The sequence below is a fragment of the Anastrepha ludens genome, chromosome 6 (genome assembly GCF_028408465.1).
Source record: "Anastrepha ludens isolate Willacy chromosome 6, idAnaLude1.1, whole genome shotgun sequence".
Lineage (NCBI taxonomy): Eukaryota > Metazoa > Arthropoda > Insecta > Diptera > Tephritidae > Anastrepha > Anastrepha ludens.
The window spans coordinates 38242692-38263716 of NC_071502.1; the positions used below are offsets into that span (position 1 = coordinate 38242692).

General features: G+C 34.4%; 1 protein-coding gene across 7 annotated transcripts in view; it reads right to left on the minus strand.

The window, feature by feature from the left end:
- LOC128866232 (protein GDAP2 homolog) overlaps positions 1-21025 on the minus strand; it is a 145880-nt gene that overhangs the window by 38472 nt on the left and 86383 nt on the right. For all 7 annotated transcript variants that reach the window (XM_054106796.1, XM_054106797.1, XM_054106801.1 and 4 more), the window contains one exon: positions 19428-19522. In XM_054106796.1, coding sequence (XP_053962771.1) covers positions 19428-19522 — 95 coding nt within the window. The remainder of the gene's footprint in view (positions 1-19427; positions 19523-21025) is intronic.

A 21025-nucleotide genomic window follows, 5' to 3' on the forward strand; every position in this document is an offset into this window, starting at 1 on the left:
ACACCAACATGAATGTAAAGGAAAAATACGACGCAGTCACAACCCACAAATACTGCATCAATTGCTTGGCCAGATCACACCGGACAAAGAGCTGTACAAGTGAGAAGAGATGTTCCACATGCAATGGAAAACATCACTCCACCCTACATGGACACCCAAGACTGTACACTCATGTCACGGAAACAAAAAGAGAACGAGGAGTCGAAGCACATCCCTTTACCACCCCTAGAGGACCACCCTCATTACTGGCCAAGCAGACCCTTGTACCCACAGCACTCATCCGCATCAAACAGGCAGACAAATGGCATAAAGTCTGGGGCCTCATCAACCCGGTCCAAAAAATAACCACCATCGGCTCTGACTTAATAAAAAAGCTGAGACTGCCGATAACATACCTCAACGAACATCGGATTTGCCATCTCAAAATCGGATCAATAATTGATGATCAATTCCGGCTTGAAACACACGCTTTGATATCAAAGGATTTACCCACACGACCCTATGAGCAGGACATAAGCGACGAGATTCGAAAACGTTTCGATCACTTAGTCCTAGCTGACCCATTATTCACGAAGGCAAACAACGTAATGCTCGAACTTGGAGCCGACCTATACCCAAAAATTATAAAATCCGGCATATTTCATCCCGATAATGGCACAGTGGTCGCCCAAAACACCACATTAGGATGGATCTTAACCGGAATTTTAAACTAGACCCTAAGTGTAACTCATTATCTAAAACAATTTCTCAATATCATGAGAAGTATTTTCCACAAAATTAACCAATTTTTATTCGCAGACACTGCAAGGCGGCCGGGATGTTTATTCCAAACAAACACATCCCTGCATTGTCCTCTTAAATTCCGAAAGGCGAAAGAAGGACAATGCGGGAATGAACAACAGCACCAACATCGATATAAAAGTTTCAGTTTTTAACTAACAGCACACGAAGAACAAGGTAGACCACACGAAGGAGATAAAAATCCAGCTATATCGCTAATTAAACAGGTTATTATACATATTATTTTAAATATAATTAATACTCAAACACACACATGTATATACCATATAAACCCAATTTATACAATAATAAATTGAATTATAACGAATTGAACACACCCTATTTTTCATTTATACGGAATCGGCCACATATCGTCGATATACCCCGACATATATTAGATCTTGAATTTTTGTATATAGAGATTTTTTCTTTATGATGAGGCCCTACTTTAAAGGTGCATAAACTCGTGCTTGAGCTTGGGGTAGATGGGTTTGTTAGTTTGATATATTTTTATATCCACGCACTTGTGCTCAACCGTTTTTTATTCACATAACAGTCGTATGCAACAGCATAAAGGGATCGAGATATATGTATATAAACACCCTTATAAATATATACCAGAACGCTCAGAATGTTGAAAAAAATCGGCTTAGTCCTACATGCCCATCCGTCCGAGAAAAAATTAATATATTCCAATAAAACAGGGGACACTATTACTCTTTGTCCAGGGTAGTTTGGTACTGAAAATAGGTGAAATCGATAGATGCATGCAAGATTAAGTTCCTGGATGCGCAGCCTAAGTTTTATCTGAATTGCGAGCTTTGGTTTGCTTGTTACAGAACGAAATATCTGGAAGATTTATAATAATTGTCGAAAGAAATTATGGCTTCTTCCTCTACATCCAGGCTACAAATTGCTTACAATGAACATAAAAGTTATATATGTTTTTATACATATTTTGGCAGAGGTCTTAAGTATTAGATTTTATAATTCCGCTTTACTGGCTTAAGTTTTTTATGAGGAGGGAAGTACTTTAATATGCCAATCTACGTGTTTAAAGTGGCAATCTCTAAAATTCAAAAAGCAAGATAAATAGAGAAACGCGTAATAAATTTCTTCCCCTCACAATGCCCGGGACTTAGTTGCAATAAATGGGAAGTAGTCTTTTGCGGGAGCTTTAGGCAAAATGCGACAAATGGGGGTTTCTAAGAGCCATTAGGCAATTATAAAAGGTTCTGAAATTTGCAATTTGGAAGTAGGAAGGAAGGGGCGAATGTGATTCCCCCTTGCTAAAATGGTGGTACAAAAATTACGTAAAATAGACAATTAGGAATGAAATGTGTATTATTTGCCTAACATTCGGTATTTTACTAAATGAAATATGCAAAAATATGCACGATGATTTATATAATGAGCCAATTATCGGCCGGCTACCCGCCGTAGCTGAATAGGATGGTACGTGACTACCATTCGCAAGTAAATAGCTCCGAAACACGCTGTGGGTATGAACCACCAACTGATAGAAAAAGTTTTTTTAATGGCGGGCACGGGCCGTTCCGAGTCGGCTTAAAACTGTAGGTCCCTCTCTTTGTGGAACAAAATCAAGACGCAAACCACCAACAGGAGGAGGAGCTCGGCTAAACATTCAATAAAGGGTGTAAGAGCCAATTATATATATGTATATACGAGGTGTGTTCAAAAAGTATCGCGAATTTGGTGTTTTTCAAAAATTATTTATTTATTCATTAATATCTATTTTGTCCCCTTCAAAGTAATCCCCATCAGATATTATGCACTTATGCCAATGTTTTTTCCAATCTTCGAAGCACTTCAAAAAATATTTTTTTTATCTTGTGTAGCTCCTCCTTCGATGCCATCTTTATCTCGTGAATCGAAGCGTAGCGTCGTCCTTTCATGGGCACTTTTAGTTTGGGGAACAAGAAAAAGTCACAGGGGGCCAGATCTGGGGAATACGGTGTAAGTGGCATCATTAGTATGTTGTTTTTGGCCATCTTTTAGAATAGGTAAAAATCGAAGACGAGCCGAAACACGTGCAAGCAAAGCAGCTGTCAACAATTAACTGAACATTCAAAATGAACTGACGCTCACAAAAATAAAATAATATAAGGCACAAAACAAAAAATTAAACATTTTGGAATATTATAAAACCAAATATTATTTCTTTTGAACACTAATTTAATTGTAATAAGTATTTCTCAGAAGCCAATATATTTTGTTGTATTAAAACAAAACCTGTACTAAAACCAAATATCAAACAAACTTCGTTATAGTGGAAATTTTCTTGACAAAAATCAATATTTCTCCATTTTATAGACGAAATCAGAGATTCGTAGTTGTAGCAAGATTCGTTAACAAGGATTTAATTCAATATATTCATTAGAACTCAATACCCATTCTTTTATAAAACACTAAATAGCTATAGACCTATTAACAAGTTTTGACAACTTGTTTCCTATCTATTTGCAGTAATTGTATAGAACTATGAAAAAAAATTTAAAAATGTTCATCAAAATTTCAGACTTTTTAATCAAAACTTAAAAGAAAAATTAGGAATGGGGTTTGATAGCCCATTAAATTTCAGAGTAACAAAATGAAAGCTTGTAGTGGCCCAAAATGCTCGTTGATTTTTAACAATTTAATTCCTTATAACGAATTCTTGATATTAATTTTAAATGGAAGAAAACACCCAACACCATCAGCAAAAAAAATATTGTCAAAAATTAACGTGATTTTTGAGCCACTTCAAACTTCGACTTTATCATACCAAAATTATATTGGCTAATAATTTGCATTTGGATTTTTTTTAAATAAAAAGTTGGAAATTTGATGAAAACTAAATTTTTAGTTTACTTTTAAAAGTTTGAAATTTAAATTTTTAAAAAGTTTGAAATTTAATGAAAATTTTAAATTTGTTTTTTCAATTTGGACAAAGTTTGAAACTTGGATATGTTTATGTGGTTTTTGTAAGAAAATGCCTAAATTGCCAAAACTTGTCAATAAGTCCCTGTGCTATAGTTATTATATTTATGTAAGGCAATGCATGTGCATGTTCAATTAAGTACGAGCAATTTTTTTTTTCAAATTAATTACAAAGTAAGTAAAATATACCTTACTTGCGTAAAAAACGAACACTTTTTCCCGTCATACATCTAAAAAAAGTTTTTTCATTACCACAGCCAAGCGATAAATATTTAAATATATATAGAATTATAGGAATCCATATATATATTTCTATACAAAGTTTTGTTCCTCAAACAAGTAAGAAAAAAAACATTGTACATTTTTTAAGATGCTTTATCTTTACTAAACCTTTTGTTAAACTTAAGCAAAAAGTTTCAATGTTTATTTATTTTGCCTAATAATCAGACTCAGAACCACACTGATTCTATTATTTGTAAGTGCGAAGTAAAAGGTGGAATTTGTTTTGCTAACTAATACAAATTTTAACATTAATTTACAAGCTGCGTTTACTATCGCACAAATATTTTCTTAGCTCTTATCACTGATATCATTCCAGCTACCGCTTTTACATAATTAATTGCTGACGAAGGCGTACTCGTATTTATATCAAAGTTCAAAAATTAAGCTGAAAGAGGCAGCCTCCGAGATATGTATTTATAACGCACCTACCTAAAAAATGAAAAAGCTTACCAAAATTCTGGCAATCAAAAAACCAAATGTCAACAAATGAGTTCAAAGTAAATGACGTAAACGCCAACGATTTTTTTTATATATAAAGTCTATGAACAACAAATAGAAATTTAAGTATGAAGAAGTTATATTTTTACTATAAAAAAAAAACTAAAAACTGTAGAGTGGGCAATATTCTTCTTCACTAAAGAAGTTGGTTTTTCATGTGGAAGTGAGAAAACTGTTTTTTTTTTCAAAACCTTTTATTAATAAATAATGTCTTAAACCTGATAATTTGCACCGATTTCTTTGTACATCGGGTCAAGTATAAGTTATAGGGTAACCTATAAAGGTGGGACTGGTTACTGGTTACAAATGACCTGCTTTAACACAAACAGCTGCATTGGCCTAAAAAAAAACTCTGGGGCATACCTTCGCTACTCGAAACGAAATGCATTATCCCTGAATTTCAAAATATTGAGAACTTATTTATGTATATATAAAGCCGTTTCTTTCTCGTGCTAACCGGCGCCAGTTGGACACACCAAGTGAAGCCAGGTCCTTCTGCACCTGATCTTTCCAACGCAGAGGAGGCCTTCCCCTTCCTCTGCTACCACCAGCTGATACCGCATCGAATACTTTCAGAGCCGGAGCGTTTGTATCCGTTGGGCGACATGACACAGCCAACGTAGCTGCTGGATCTTTATTCGCTGCGCTATGTCTATGTCGTCGTAAAGCTCATGCAGTTCATTGTTCTAACGCCTGCGATATTCGCCGTTGCCAACGTAAAAAAGTCCAAAAATCTTGCGCAGAATCTTTCTCTCAAACACTTCAGGCGTCACTTCATCGGATGTTATCATCGCCCACGCTTCTGCACCATACGTTCGGACGGGCATGAGGTGAGCCTTGTAGAGTGTTAGGACTAGGACTAGAGGAAGTCTGGATGTTAGTACTCATTAATTCCTAGACGGTACTTTTTTTGATGTCATTTTTAACATTTGTCAAGTAGGCAGATGCACGATTTTACGCTTTAAAATTATTGAAACTTATTACGAAAATGGTCGTTCTTTAAGAACAACATATCGCAAAATTCGACCGAATGAGTCGACAATTTAAAGGTTGGTGAAACAAATTTGACAAAACTGGTTCTATCGAGCATAGAAAACTGACTGACCAATGAATGGTATGTAGTCACGCACCAATCCGTTTGGCTACATAGGCTTCTGTATAATGCGTATACAGCAAGAAAAAGAATACACTAACATATGTTTAAAAAAGAACAATGTTGGTTGGATAGTTTTTATTTCTTTGATTTATTACATTCATTTTTTTTTCTCTTTCGTGACAGTTTCTTAAAACATATTCAGCTCGATTCTGAATAGAAACTCACTCAGCAGATTTCCCTCTCTCTATTCCCTTTCCTCTAACCATGAATTAGAATTCCAATGGAATATTTGCTGTTTTCCTTTTATTCTTGCCACTAGAGAACACGGAAAAATGGAAATTTTGTTTTTGGCGCAAATAGGTATCAGGTTTTCCAATGAATTTTTCACCTGGAAAGTGTGAAGCATTCCCCAAGAATGTAAGAATTAAATTTGTTTAATAGAAAACAATATTGTTTTTAGGTTTAAAGAGGTTATAAAATCTTATCTTAGTCTAATCTTTGTATGAAAATGGTGGCGTAAAATTAATCATCCAACTTTTTTTTATAACTTTTTTACTAGATAAAAAAATTGTTTTCAGTGACGGAATCCTTTATTTTGACCTTTGAGTGCTTATACTGCAGCTGTCTACTTCACAAGCGTCAAATGTGATCGATGTTCGACGCCATTTGTAAAAATTATAAATTCTCCGATAGGGTGATTAATTTTGTAATAACATACAATTGTTTTTGTGAAAGAGTTTTATTAATTTTATGATCCATTATTAAAAGAGTCCAATCATATTAAATTTATTTGAAATTATAGAAAAAATCAGTTGATTCTATAGAGCGCTTCCACTTTGTTTCTCATGCCTTGGACCGCAGCTAAGTGAGATCAAAAAATTTAAGTAAAAGTTTTTCATTATCGGTAAATTGGGTGATAACTTTTTCTGTTCTTCTCCACCTAGGGTTGAAAACGCTTTCGAGTATAGGGTGGGCCATGTAAAATTTTCTTTTTGAATCGGCTATAAAAAAAAACTAATCAATATTTTTTCAAACTTGTTTTTGTATTTTGAAGATTGAGCATTGTCATTTACGAATGAAAAATAATATAGTTCAAATGACTGCCACGACTGGTTTTACAGTAGGCCATTCGATCAACCCAATTTTTAAGCACATTTTCGATTGTTTGGGCTCCAATTTCATGAATGGCAACATCAATTTCGTGTTTTATTTATTTATTAGGCACAAATGTATTAGAAAAGTATCAGGCACCTTTTCTGTCCCAATTTGATACGTATCTTCAGCAGAATAGCGCAAATCTGTACTAAGTTCTGCAATAGGCGGAACACCAAGTTGTTTTTATTTGGCTGCAAATGCATTATAAGCATCTCTCACAAATGATGGAAAATGAATGGAAGGCTTATCACAATATATTTTCAATACCCACAGAGAATGCGGCAATTGAAGAGGGTTTGTGTTATTACTTTTTCTTAATTTTTGCAACTTTATTTGAAATAACTTAAATTTTCACCAGAACGATAGAAACATGATTGCGTCCATCAGAGAGTGTTACCAACCCTTTGCTCTTCGCAATAAATTTAGTGCTTCTTCATACCTAATGCGAAAATTTTTGATTTTGTTGTTTGCTTCTTTTTTTAATTTGAAGCTACCAAAATTGTAAGTTTAAAAAAAAAAATTATAATTAAACAAGAAAGTCTAAAAAAGAAATTTTAGTACTATTGAAAATTTGTTGATTCTTATAAAATTTGATGTTTTGAAAGTGCAAATCTTAGTTTTTGCTCTTTTTGCGGTTATGAAAGAATATGAGATCTACTTTTCTCAACTCTTCTTAACATTTAAAACCTTTTTACAGATTAAAAAAAATCTTTAATTTTACTGAATACGAATTAAGGCCATAGGGTGTAATTATAGTAAGAAAAACACACAAAAATACCAGAAAATACCGAAACCATAATGATCTTTTTGAAGAAGGAGCACCTTATCTTGTTACAAACCTGAGGTGGCGTCCCAAAAATCGGATCATAATGTCAAATTCGCTGAGAGCAAAGTAACGGGATTAAAATAGGTGCCACCTCATTATTCTCTCCATCGTGAAATTTTCATCACTTAGAACTATCAAGAATGCAGAATTTAGCTTTCGAAGTTCGAATTTCTTGCTCCTAATATTTTGGACAGAAATCTTTTTCTCGAAATTTAAAAGTCAAAAATGGTACTCCACTTAGAAATTATTTTAAAATACTCGATGTTGGCCTCTAAATAACAGTGAACGAACTCAAAATCTTTTTATGCATATGCATGAACTCAAAAAGGTATTTTTGCCACTGGAATGTCATCTGAATGCATTTATAAATAAGTGTTTGCTTTTATATCCTTGGTTTCAGTCATTTCCCTTTGCCATGTATATGCACTTATATATGTACGTGCACTTGTTACGATTTCGAATTAATTTATTTTTGCACTCCAGATTTTCATTGAACTGCATTTGATAAAATTATTTAATAAATATGTCTAAGTTGATATATTCTCACACGCTGAAAATAAAAATAAAAAAAAACTCACTAAGCAACTACAAATACACATCATACGCATACATACATGCATATTCATAGATCAGAATCCAGTTAATGCACACTCTACCTGAGCGAAACAAATACATTCATTGCACATACACAAGCGTTACGGAATTATTAACGATCCAAATGCTAATTCGTTCAAACGAGCTTTCAATTAAATTCAGTGAATGAACATAGCATAAAAAGTATTATGAATTATAATATTTGTGTGGTCATTGTACTCGAAATGACTAAGTTCTTTTTAAGTATTTTGATAAAAAAAATTAATTTACGTATCCCTTTAATGAGTTTTATAAAATTAAGTGGTTATTTAAATTTTATATTTCCTTAAATTTATACTCTGAATGCCAAGAAAATACAACAGTACATACTTAAATACACTCAGCGATTAGTCTGTGCCACAAATGCCGGAAACAATTGCGTTATTCGCTACATAAAAAATGTCAACTAATAAAAAAAGTATAACTGGAGATTCATCTAAACGCTTAAATGCCCTGCAAACTTGTGAGCTCATAAAAGAGATTTAAAAATTTATATGAGCAGTGGCTTATTCAAATTGTGTAAGTTTAAGAGATGATTTCATTGCGTAAATTTCAGTGAAGATAGAAAGTAACCCTGACTAACGGACTTGCCCAAGTACTTCTCGAAAAGATTGTAAAATAATGCAGGAGGTCGCTCTTGCTTATCCAACAACACAACGCCACACTTTGTTGGGTTCCCGGCCACGCTGGAGTAGAGGGAAATGAAAGAGCAGATGAGTGTGGAAGGGAAGGCGCTGCACAGTGCGGCCGATTCCCGAAAAGCTGGCCAAAACTCAAAAAATTAAGTAATTGATTCAAAATTTCTCACTCGGGGGTTGTCGGGGTCGTTGATTACGAATTTGATCTTAATATAAAATTTTGAAAATCCACCCCCTTCCACCCCTATTGGCCACCCCCTCACGTGAAATAGCGAATATTCAAGAACATAATCAAGATGCATGTAAATTTATATGTTTTCGGGGCCGCTGATTAGCAAGTGGTAGCAGCTGAATCTTGTTTTATTCAGTAACCATTACTTTTTTGAGTAACCTTTAATAGGTTTCAAAGCAGCATATGACGGCGTTGTATTACTATACAGTTTGAAAACTCAAATTTTATAAAAAAAATTGCAAAAAATGTATCTACGTATTGCTGCAGCTAAAAATTTTGTGTCGAGGTATTGATATGTACTAAAGATTTCTCGTATTTTACTAACCTTCCGAAGATGATTCCATTTGGTTTTGTTCAATTTACTCCATTACAAAATCTTTCAAATGTGTACAACTTTCACTATTCATCGACAGTAATACGATGCTCAAACGCAGGCCATGTTGCGACTGAAAATACAGAGGATACTTAGGGTACAGGACGTTGCTATGAACGGTTTTCACTACTCAAGGCATTACTGTAGCCAACCCAAAGACAAAAAAACTCTATCTAGAAACTTTTTTTTTCGACTTTTGGCCAGCTTTTTGGGAATCGGCCGCACTGTGCGCTGAGATTTACCTTCACCGAATGGTAAAGGACCTTAGCATTTCTCTAAACGAACTCTACACTGCAACTGACTTGAGCGTAATCGCGGAAACCAATAGAAGGCGTTCTGTGACTACTAACTGCAGGATCGCCAAAGCGCTCTGGCTAAAACTGAATCATAAAAGCACAAAATGTCTGCTTGGATTCAACAGATCAATTACCAGCGTCCTCACAGGTCATTGCACTATTTGCACCCTTGCCAGTGTAATGGGTGTACCTCACAATGAAGGGATTGGAAGATTTCTCCGGAGAAGCTGTACTGAGTTTTTAATAACCTGTGTAATTTTCAAAAACAAAAAAAAACATGGCAGCATGTTTCAATATTTAAAAAAAGATGTGATCTCAAGCATTAATAATATAATTCATCTAATTCGGATTGGAGTTTCATCATATCTGTAGTATTCTTAACGACTGAATAAATCTGCAGATCGTCGGCGTATAATAGAAAGTTGGCGAATGATAAGCAAGAACCAATGCCTCTCATAAACAGAGTAAACAGCAATGGACCCAGAATGCCACCTTGTGGTACTCTAGAGGTGGCGAAAAAAGGTTCAGATTCAACATCATCGAGTGTGACAACGCACCGCCTTCGACTCAAATAGGTTTTAAGTCATATATATTTTGAGGTGTTTTAACCATTTCCGCACATTTTGGGGTTTAATCTTGGTGAAGCCGTTTTCTGCCTCGAGCACGACATTTATAAAGCATTTTAGTGTCCATTTCATAGAATCAGCAGATGATGATCTCAGAAAGGCCAATTTTGTTTAAGAGGCATCTTAGGCTAGAGTAGCCAGTGAAGTAATCAGTTAAAAGTCTTAAGTCTGCTTTGCTGATTGAAAGTAGCTTATCAGAAATTCCTCTGTCCGATGTTAGGAATTGTTTCGCTTGTCGCTGACTGATAGAATTTCGCCAGTGTTCAACGAATTTTTTCTCCTCCCATTTCCTGAGAAATTTGTTAAAGCGGCCCCCAGAAAGGTTTAGGTGCAACTAGAGGCATTTTTAACTAGATGGTCTGTACTGATACAATTAACTTTACGAGGAGAATGTTTTTAGCTAAAATTTGCTCTCCCGGGCCCAGATGAATTGCCAATTTGCTATTTTTCGTTTATTTTTCGCTGTCTAAAATAGCTTAGGATTGAGTTTACCACAGCAGCGAAGTTGTATGTATGTATGTAAATATGATTAGTTTATACACTGAATTCATTAGTTAAAAGCGTTTAAGTAACTATTCTACTGAAACTACACACAAGAAAATTAATACAGACACACGAAGTAGAGAGTTTGGTATATAAACTAATGCATTAAGTTGATGATATATTTGTAATATTATATATTTATATATATACGAGTATATGAGCACGCACATTATATATGTATGTATGTATAATATGCATGCACGAGTTTTGAAATAAAATTTAATTTGGCCTTTCCCATACATTGTTGTCATAGGTGGGCACTTTGCATTAACAGTAAAAATGCAGTAAATATAATATTTTACTGATATTGCAATTTAATTTTCATTACCAGTAAACTTTTACTGATTACTGAAAAAAATTTGCAGTAAAAATATTTTTTTACTGATTACTGAAAAAAATTTGCAGTAAAAATATTTTTTTACTGATTACTGAAAAAAATTTGCAGTAAAAATATTTTTTTACTGATTACTGAAAAAAATTGCAGTAAAAATATTTTTTTACTGATTACTGAAAAAAATTGCAGTAAAAATATTTTTTTACTGATTACTGAACAAAATTGCAGTAAAAATATTTTTTTACTGATTACTGAAAAAAATTTGCAGTAAAAATATTTTTTTACTGATTACTGAAAAAAATTGCAGTAAAAATATTTGTTTACTGATTACTAAAAAAAATTGCCGTAAGAATACTGTTAATATAATTTGATTTGCTATTAGCTATTAGCCTTTCTTAACACAAGCATTTCAAAATTTGCATCGCTGAGTTTTTGCCTTCTGGACCGATTTAAAATTCCAGCGAATGAAAACAACCGTTCTACAGGTGCAGATGACGGTAATGGGGTATTATATTTTAAAAATACGTTTTTAATAGCCTGATATTTATTTAGGCAACTTGTTGTTTCTTCTCGTTCGGCCAGGTATAAGAGTGTTTCTTGAAGATAATTTTCCGAGTCAGTGGAACCACATTGTATGCTAATATCTATTTAAGTAAATATATGCATAAAACAAATATTTAATTGAAAACCAAGTGTAAAAAGTTTACCATTACTTTCATCCCCGAAGTCAAACAATGTTTTTTGAGGTGGTTGAGGTAGAATACGAGTTTTGGCACAGGCTACTTTTCCATACTTGACCACACAAGTGTTGAACATTTTTTTAACTTCCTCTTCTGTTTGCGTTTTAGCTGTTTCTAAAAGAGCTTTCACAAATCGCAACTTAATGTCAGGGACAGAAATAGCGGCAATAACAGCATCCCAAGCGTCAGGCTGAATCAGAAAGTACTTTCCAAATCTTTTAGGAAAAACTTCATGCATTTTTTTGCTACTTTCGGTTAAATACTTAAAACTTTTAGGCTCCAAACGACGCATTTTTATTCTTAAGGACACTATAGTGGGTATGAAATAACCAAAATACATGGTCTTTTCCCCCTGAAGGAAGTCGATTGCTTCTGCAATAGGTCTCATAAGCTTTACGTATTCCTCTAAGTACTCAAGTTCACCACTGAGAATGGTAGGAATTTTTAAACGGAAACACAATTCCGCTAAATTGGTTTTGTGCTCCAGTAACTTATTTACGGAATCACAAAGCGAGTTCAACCTTGTTATGCATGGAGTTATTAAATTCGCATTTAAAGTGTACTTATTATTATATTGAAGTAAACTTGATTTGACAAACGAAAAAACGTAGGTTAATCGATTCTGTAAATCGAATAAATATTTATTGGAATGTTTTTTTCTTTGCATCTTCATCCAATTCTTTTGTTTGGATTGTACGACAGTTACAGTTATGGAGTTATTATTTTGTTATTTAGGAAAATAAGAGAAACCAAAAAAAATAAAGAATTATTGAGTACATAAATGATTGGATTTCGTGATGAGAGTGTATTACATTTTGACTTCCCATAAACAGTAAGTATTATACTGATAATGCAAATCAAATTATATTATCAGTAATTTTACTGCAATTTTTTTCAGTAATCAGTAAAAAAATATTTTTACTGCAATTTTTTTCAGTAATCAGTAAAAAAATATTTTCACTGCAATTTTTTTCAGTAATCAGTAAACAAATATTTTTACTGCAAATTTTTTTCAGTAATCAGTAAAAAAATATTTTTACTGCAAATTTTTTTCAGTAATCAGTAAAAAAATATTTTTACTGCAATTTTTTTCAGTAATCAGTAAAAAAATATTTTTACTGCAATTTTTTTCAGTAATCAGTAAAAAAAAAGTTTTACTGCAAATTTTTTTCAGTAATCAGTAAAAGTTTACTGGTAATGCAAATTAAACTTCATTATCAGTAATATTTTACTGATTACTGCTTTTTGTAATGCAGTAAATTTATAATGCAGTGTGCCCACCTATGATTGTTGTACATACATGGGGATACTACTATGGCATATATCTGTATTTGTACATAAATACATTTATGTATCCACGAGTGTGGATATTCATTCAAAGCATGTTGGTGTTTGTTTACGTGCTGCAGGATAATGAAGTCTCCTTGCATTGATCCATTGATTTTTAGCACGCACATAATGACGTAATTGTTACCATAACTGAAACATTGAAGCGTGTGCGGGGGCTTTTCACTGAGTACACACAGTTTCGAGTGATATACCCATTTACCCTTCCATCACCCACTCGCACTTCTCGCACTACTCACTCACTGCTGTCTTTAAGCCAGTTGACGTCATTGACTTTCTCAAGGCAGCAGTGATGACAAGGCAGGCAGAGAAGATAGCTGACAGACGATGGCTGTGACTTAAATAAATTGAATGCACTTTTACTCGTCAGCATAATAATCTATGTACACATGTAGGAATAAAGCAAAAAGGAAAATAACATTTATTTAAAAATAGAACAAGGACTCTATAAATAGCCTTCGTTTACTATTGCACTTTTCAGCTGGGACATGCGAGTATTAATATTTTATAATAGTCTACTGGAAATAACATCAATGGCGGCTAGAAGGGCACCACTGTTTAACGGAATTGGCACATTACATTTCATAACAACAATCACACTAAATAAGTGATGAGGTAACTACTATGGCTCAATGCTCACTAAAATATTTCTTTGATAAATAGACGAGGCGAAACAAAGTTAACATTTCATTGTAATGGTAGGCGACTTTACGACATGGCGTATTTAATTATTTTTTTTTTTTTGTTTTGTCTAAGATTACTTAGGTTGGTGGCTGACGTGTAAGAAATTGTGTTTGGATATGACAATAGAGTTGACGTACACTCCGCATGAGATTATATTACATTTTCATTTAATATGATATGTCAGAATATTTTTTGCGGAAATGCCAGCTAAAACCTTCAAATGATTCTGTGTTTGAAAAACAACTGAATTAACTATGTATTTATATAAGTAATAGCTGGAGCCCGCGGCTTTGCTTGTGATGCTTTGCATCATATGAAATAAAGGGTGATCACTTTGAAAGTACTTTCTTCAAAAGGGTTGTTTTTTGACAGATAAAAGGGGGCTAATGTCAAACTAAATACATTTTTTTTTCAGTATTCATTGCCTCAATAATGTTTACAAATCGTACAACTGTATTACGAAATTCGACGTTCTATGAAAATTGTTCATCTCGCGCTCAGGGCCCGAATTGCGATGAGCGATGAGACTCATTTATAGCTTAATGGCTACGTCACTAAGCAGAATTGGCATTTTTGGGCTGAACAGCAACCCGAAGTTATTCAAGAACAGTGGTGTCAAAAGAAATATTTCCATTACGCAAAATCATTTTTTTTATCTAGTAAAAATGTTATTCGGAAACAAAATCGCTTGATGATTAATTTTGCGTCACCTTGTATATACATATTACACAATATTTGTAATTTTATAATCGGTAGCACAAATGCATAAATCCGCAACTGGTTGGTACCGAGAAAGTAGATCAAACCATTTACCTTTTAACTGTCAAACATAGGAGTTTTAAATTTTTAAAACTGATTGTGGTTTTCATCTAACGCAGCTTTAAGTAGATGTACCTTATGATCAGAAGGTATCAGGAATGTTTAAATAAAACAAAAAAAAAAAAAAATAAATAATTGGCGCGTACACTTCTGTTAGGTGTTTGGCCGAGCTCCTTCTCCTATTTGTGGTGTGCGTCTTGATGTTGTTCCACAAATGGAGTGACTTACAGTTTCAAGCCGAACGGCAGATATTTTTATGAGGAGCTTTTTCATGGCAGAAAGACACTCGGAGGTTTGCCATTGCCTGCCGAGGGGCGACCGCTATTAGAAAAAGATTTTTATTAATTTTGCTTTCACCGAGATTCGAACCAACGACCTCTTTGTGAATTCCGAATGGTAATCACGCACCAACCCATTCGGCTACGGCGGCCGCCAAAACAAAACAGAGTTAAAATTCAGCAAATTTATTTTATCTCCTTCAAAATATGACCCGTCTGAAGGAACACACACGTGCCAACGCTTAACCCAGTCCTCTATGCACCCCTGGTAGGCCGACGAAGAGATGGCCTTCAGCTCATTCGTCGCATTCTCTTTGATCTCCTGTATCGACTGAAATCTCTTTCCACGAAGTGGTAACTTCAACTTGGGAAACAAAAATAAGTCGCACGGGGCCATATCAGGTGCATACGGTGCTTGCACGATGATATTTACTTGGTGTTTGGTCAAATAATCCAACACAATTTGGGCTCGGTGCGATGGCGCGCCATCATCATGCAAAATCCAAGAATTGTTTGCCCAAATTTCCGGCCGTTTGCGACGTACAGCATCTCTCAAACGCTTCAAAAGGGATAAATAATATTCTTAATTGACTGTCTGGCCCGATGGAAGGTACTCATGGTGCAATACGCCGTGGCAATCGAAGAAAACAGTCAACATCACCTTCACTTTACTTTTTGATCATAGAGTATTTATGTATATTAGATCGCACCACCTTACACGAATAAAAAGCTCTTCACTGTAAACCAATGAGTCTATAGTACTTTTGGCAATTTCGAAAAAAAAAGTAGGGCTGTCTTTTAACATATTTTCGGCTTATATAGCCTGATCTGAGGGTATGAGATACTGATATTTTTATCCCGCTAAGACAATTGTTTTGTTTCAAAGTTCATTGGTCTTAGGCACTCCGTTCTAGTACTTAGCCACCAGATCTCAGGTCCTATCACCCTAACAGTTTAATATATAGTAGTATCAATAAAGTAAGCCCTCCAAAAATCATTACGCTTTGATTAATATTTCGACTATTAGTATTTATAGAAATTTTTTTGTCGAATGTAGGGGTCGAATTTCTACGTTTTTTGCCATATATTCGGCATTTATAGTTCGATTTTAAAATAAGATAATATGGATGTTTTTGCTTCGAGGGGACAATTATTGTTTATTCTAAAGGTTATTGCTCTCTTGTTCCGCTTTCTACAATCCTATTTCTCTTCTAAATCCTTCTCTACCATCCCCACTCTCAATCACAATTTGCGTGATCCATCTCTATTATTATTTATCATTTTTGTATTAAGAGTTGGGTGGTATTACTATACACAAATAATGCAATTTCGTTATTAATTGGATAAGAACGCCATTTAAATATATTATTCGATTGAAATTCTCTGTACTTTCACATTGATATGTGTGCACATATTTTTTAAAACTAAAATATATTCTTAATCAATTTTTGCACTAAAATTTAGGTGGCAACGTTTTCAAAAAATTGCTGGAAATAGATTTTTCCTCAAAATATTTGCCTTCATATCCATATTTAAATAATAATAGGTCTATTTATAAGTTCGTGCGGTTTTACAACAGATGGCGTAACTTGATTATTATTCCATCGATCCACATTTCCAAACATTCATTGGAGAGCTACTGTCGTAAGGCACAAACGTCAGTATACGTTTTTTATTTGAAGCGTAAACAACAATATTTTTACCACACTTGAAAATGTCGAATTTCGTGCCAAATAATGTGTTTTTGCGGGGAATTCTTCTTCATTATTTTAATATGAAGAAAAAAGCAGTCGAAAGTCATCGTATCTTGGTGGAAGTTTATGGTGAGCATGCTCTATCTGAGCGAACGTGCCAGAAGTGGTTTGCACGCTTTAAAAGTGGTGATTTTGGCTTGGAAGACGAAGAACGCGAGGGTGCGCCGCCAAAGTTCATGGATACCGAATTGGAGGAATTGCTCGATCAAGATCCGGCTCAAACGCAAGAAGAGGTTGCAAAAACTTTGGGAGTTGATCAATCAACCATTTCCAAACGTTTAAAAGCCATGGGAATGATCCGAAAGGTAGGCCATTGGGTGCCGTATGAATTGAAGCCAAGAGACGTTGAACGCCGTTTTATGGCATGCGAACAACTGCTTCAACGGCACAAAAGAAAGGGTTTTTTGCATCGAATTGTGACTGGCGATGAAAAGTGGGTCCATTACGACAATCCAAAACGTCGGGCAACGTATGGATACCCTGGCCATGCTTCAACATCGACGTCGGCGCAGAATATTCATGGCCTGAAGGTTATGCTGTGTATCTGGTGGGACCAGCTGGGTGTTGTGTATTATGAGCTACTGAAACCGAATGAAACGATTACGGGGGATGTCTACCGACGACAATTGATGCGTTTGAGCCGAGCACTGCGAGAAAAACGGCCGCAATACGCCGATAGACACGACAAAGTTATTTTGCAACATGACAATGCTCGGCCACATGTTGCACAAGTGGTCAAAACATACTTAGAAACGCTCAAATGGGATGTCCTACCCCACCCGCCGTATAGTCCAGACCTTGCGCCATCCGATTACTATCTCTTCCGATCGATGCAACATGGCCTGGCTGACCAGCACTTCCGTAATTACGATGAAGTCAAAAAATGGATCGATTCGTGGATTGCGGCAAAACCGACCGAATTTTTCACAAAGGGAATCCGTGAATTGCCAGAAAGATGGGAAAAAGTAGTAGTAAGCGATGGACAATATTTTGAATATTAAATTTGTAACCATTTTACGTCAATAAAGTTTCAAATTTCGAAAAAAACCGCACGAACTTATTCATAGTCCTATTAAATTACTTTTTTCGAAATGCAAGCAGGTGGGAACACGCATATTAAATTATTGGTACATAATCATCATACATAATCAGTGTTTTTCAGTGATACTCTTTCGAAGAAATTTTCTACGTGTTTATATCCAGTGGCTTAGATAACTAAAGCATAGGGACTTATTTGAAAGGTTCGACAATTTAATCGTTTCTTATTGAGTTCTAATAATTTCTTGATGAACATTTTTATGCTGATGGTGATGGGTGTTTTTTCCATATAAAAATGTGTAGAGGAAATGCGAAAGATCGCCATTAAAAAAAGTTCTAAAAAGTCAACAGTATTTATAAGCCACTTTTGCTTCGTTTTTAAGCTGACGAATTGTGTGGTTATAGCGCTGCTAATGACTTGAAATTGCCTGGAAAATTGGCTAAACAACAGAAATCTACTAAGTAGTAAACCTTAAGTAGACTCAAGCGTGCCAAGAACACAAATAAACATTAAGTCAAGGTGGCAGCTTAGAAAGCGTTCTTGATAACAACATTACCTCAGTTGCCTCTCGCTTATGGCTCGCATATAAGAAGCTAAAGCGAATGCGGTGGTAAACTAAGTAAGGAAAGAAATATGTTTAACCGACCAAACCTTACTAACCATCTTAATTTTTACTTCATAATAAATGTAACCCAAGAAATGTGGATTATAAGATTGCGACATCCGTGAGAGTAGCCCACGGTCAAATGATGCGGTCAAATTCACTGCGAGAGTAATAGCGACAGTCTGTATTCTCTTCACCGTGAATATAACGTTGCCTTATCGATATATTGCCTTAGGTGTTAAATAGCCGAAGCAGAAAGTAAGTTCTAAAAGTAAGGCCAGTAACGAATTACGAGGTGCTTTACGGATCTACTTCTGTTTCATGAGGTTTAGTTGTTTGTTGCACTCTGATCTCTACGCCATGTGGTGCGGATCCAATACCAACGTTAGAGATCAGTCGCTATATTTAGTACGTTCCATAACATGATTCGTATAAATCTACATAAGCAACTGGCAATATTTCTTAAAAGTGTTGTTGGGAAAGGGAATTCAACAATAATAACCACAATATTATGAGCCCATGAAATGAGAATATATAGGCTTTTAATCTAACGAAAATTTTCCTGTAGTCTACCAGGTCGTATGAGTAACAAATTTTCTATAGAAGGTTTAATGTTAAGCAAAATTAAATATATTGCTGTTGAACAGTGTTTGTTAGAGTTACTTGTGATATTATTTTACAACGGTAAGCAAGTTGAAAGGTGTTATTCAAAAGTACTAATTTACAGGTCGTATAAGTGATATTATTTCCCTAAAACTAATTTACTTCAAAACATATTTAAATGTTTTTTAGGCACAAAAACATCATAGGCTTAACAAGCTGGTCGACTATATTATTTAATGACGTTGTTCTAGTTTATAATATTAATTTATCAACATAGGCGCTTTGTCCAAATAAGAAAATTACTCACCGTTCTTGATGCTCTAAGCCTTCCAGACCATCAGCAATAACACTCTCAAATACTTGATTTCGGTTGCCTAATAGATGTTGTCGATCCAGATCGATCTGAAAAAGTTCAATGCAAAAATGTAAATAGGGAAACAATAAATTGTCACGAATAAAAAATTGAAGGAAAGTGATTTCTTTTTTTTTTTTTTGGTTGTAGCGCGTCTTGTGCGACTTGTGGAAAGTTCCCTGACTGAGTTAACATGTCACATATTAACTTGTTTTCTAATAATATTGTACTTTATGGTGTAAGGCGTCTGGCAAAGCTAGTACAATGCCATCAAAACAACTAATGTGTGACTAACAGTCACGTCAAGTTATGTAAGTATTTTGGAGATTGCCGTAAAATTTTCAAAAAGTTGGTTTATTTGTAGGCTTGAGTATAATAAGAAGTAGCCTGGAAAAATAAAAAGAATTCAATAATTCTGAAATTTGTTCAATGCTGAAAATTTTGGTATAGAGTTTTTTAAAGTGAACTATCGTTGGTTCTTTTTAACATTAAATATTTCTTGTAACTTTCTAGAGTAATACCTTTAAAATTTTGTTTACATTTTTGTATCTTCTACAGGAATTTCTGATAAGCTACTTGAACTCAGCAGAGTATACTTAAGACTTTTAACTGGTTACTTTACTGGCCATTAGAGTCTGAGATATCATATAAAAAAAATTGTTGGCTTAGCAGACTTCGCACAATAGATTTCCTTTAGTAGCCTAATAATAATAATAAAAAATATCCACGCCTACTTATGCTAATTTAAAAAGCCATAGATTATCTCGTAATAACTTTGAAACAGTACTCTGAAATTCTGTTTTTTAGTATTCCATAAATGCGGAGCTAATTGTGCGGTATAGCCAGAATGAAAAACTATCAAAGTCGGTTATCGCATAGAAGTTGGGTTGCTTCAGAAGATGGCATTTGAAGCGATTCCCCAGCGCAATAAAATATAGTAATTTCATATCACAACAAGACAGTATTTGAAAAAATATATGCTGTAAAGTCATTTCTAATTATAAGACCACCGCTGTAGATGCTTTAATACAATTTAAAAAACCGCAAGAAATTTAAAAGTTGTAAGAATTGAATTATGCAATAAAAAAAAAAATAAATGTATTATTAAAACTCGCAAACGCACAACACAAAGCTCTCCATTAAAAATTGAGCTCTGTTCGGTTGCAATAAGATGACAGTTATTCCGGCTGTGCATGCATGCAAACAAGGGTTAAAAGTGAATAAACTGTGCTGCGAACGAAGAAACTTGTTTTGGCGTTGATCGCAATTTTGAGGGAAAAACATTAAACTGATATAAAAAACCGCTCCAAACGTCAAAGAGTAGGCTACATCAGCAGGATTGTTGTTTTTTGTTGTAATTTTTATTTGACCTGTACTTGTACCAATACTTTGTTAGCAGTAATGGCGGAAAATATTCTGTTTGTTTTAGGAAAAAAATATTTTTAAAGCATTTTTGTTTTAATAAGTGGTATAATTATAATGAAAAAAGAGTTTATTGAACTGCCCCTACTTAACCCCATTCTGAATTGCTTGGAAAGGTTTCTATCCAAATT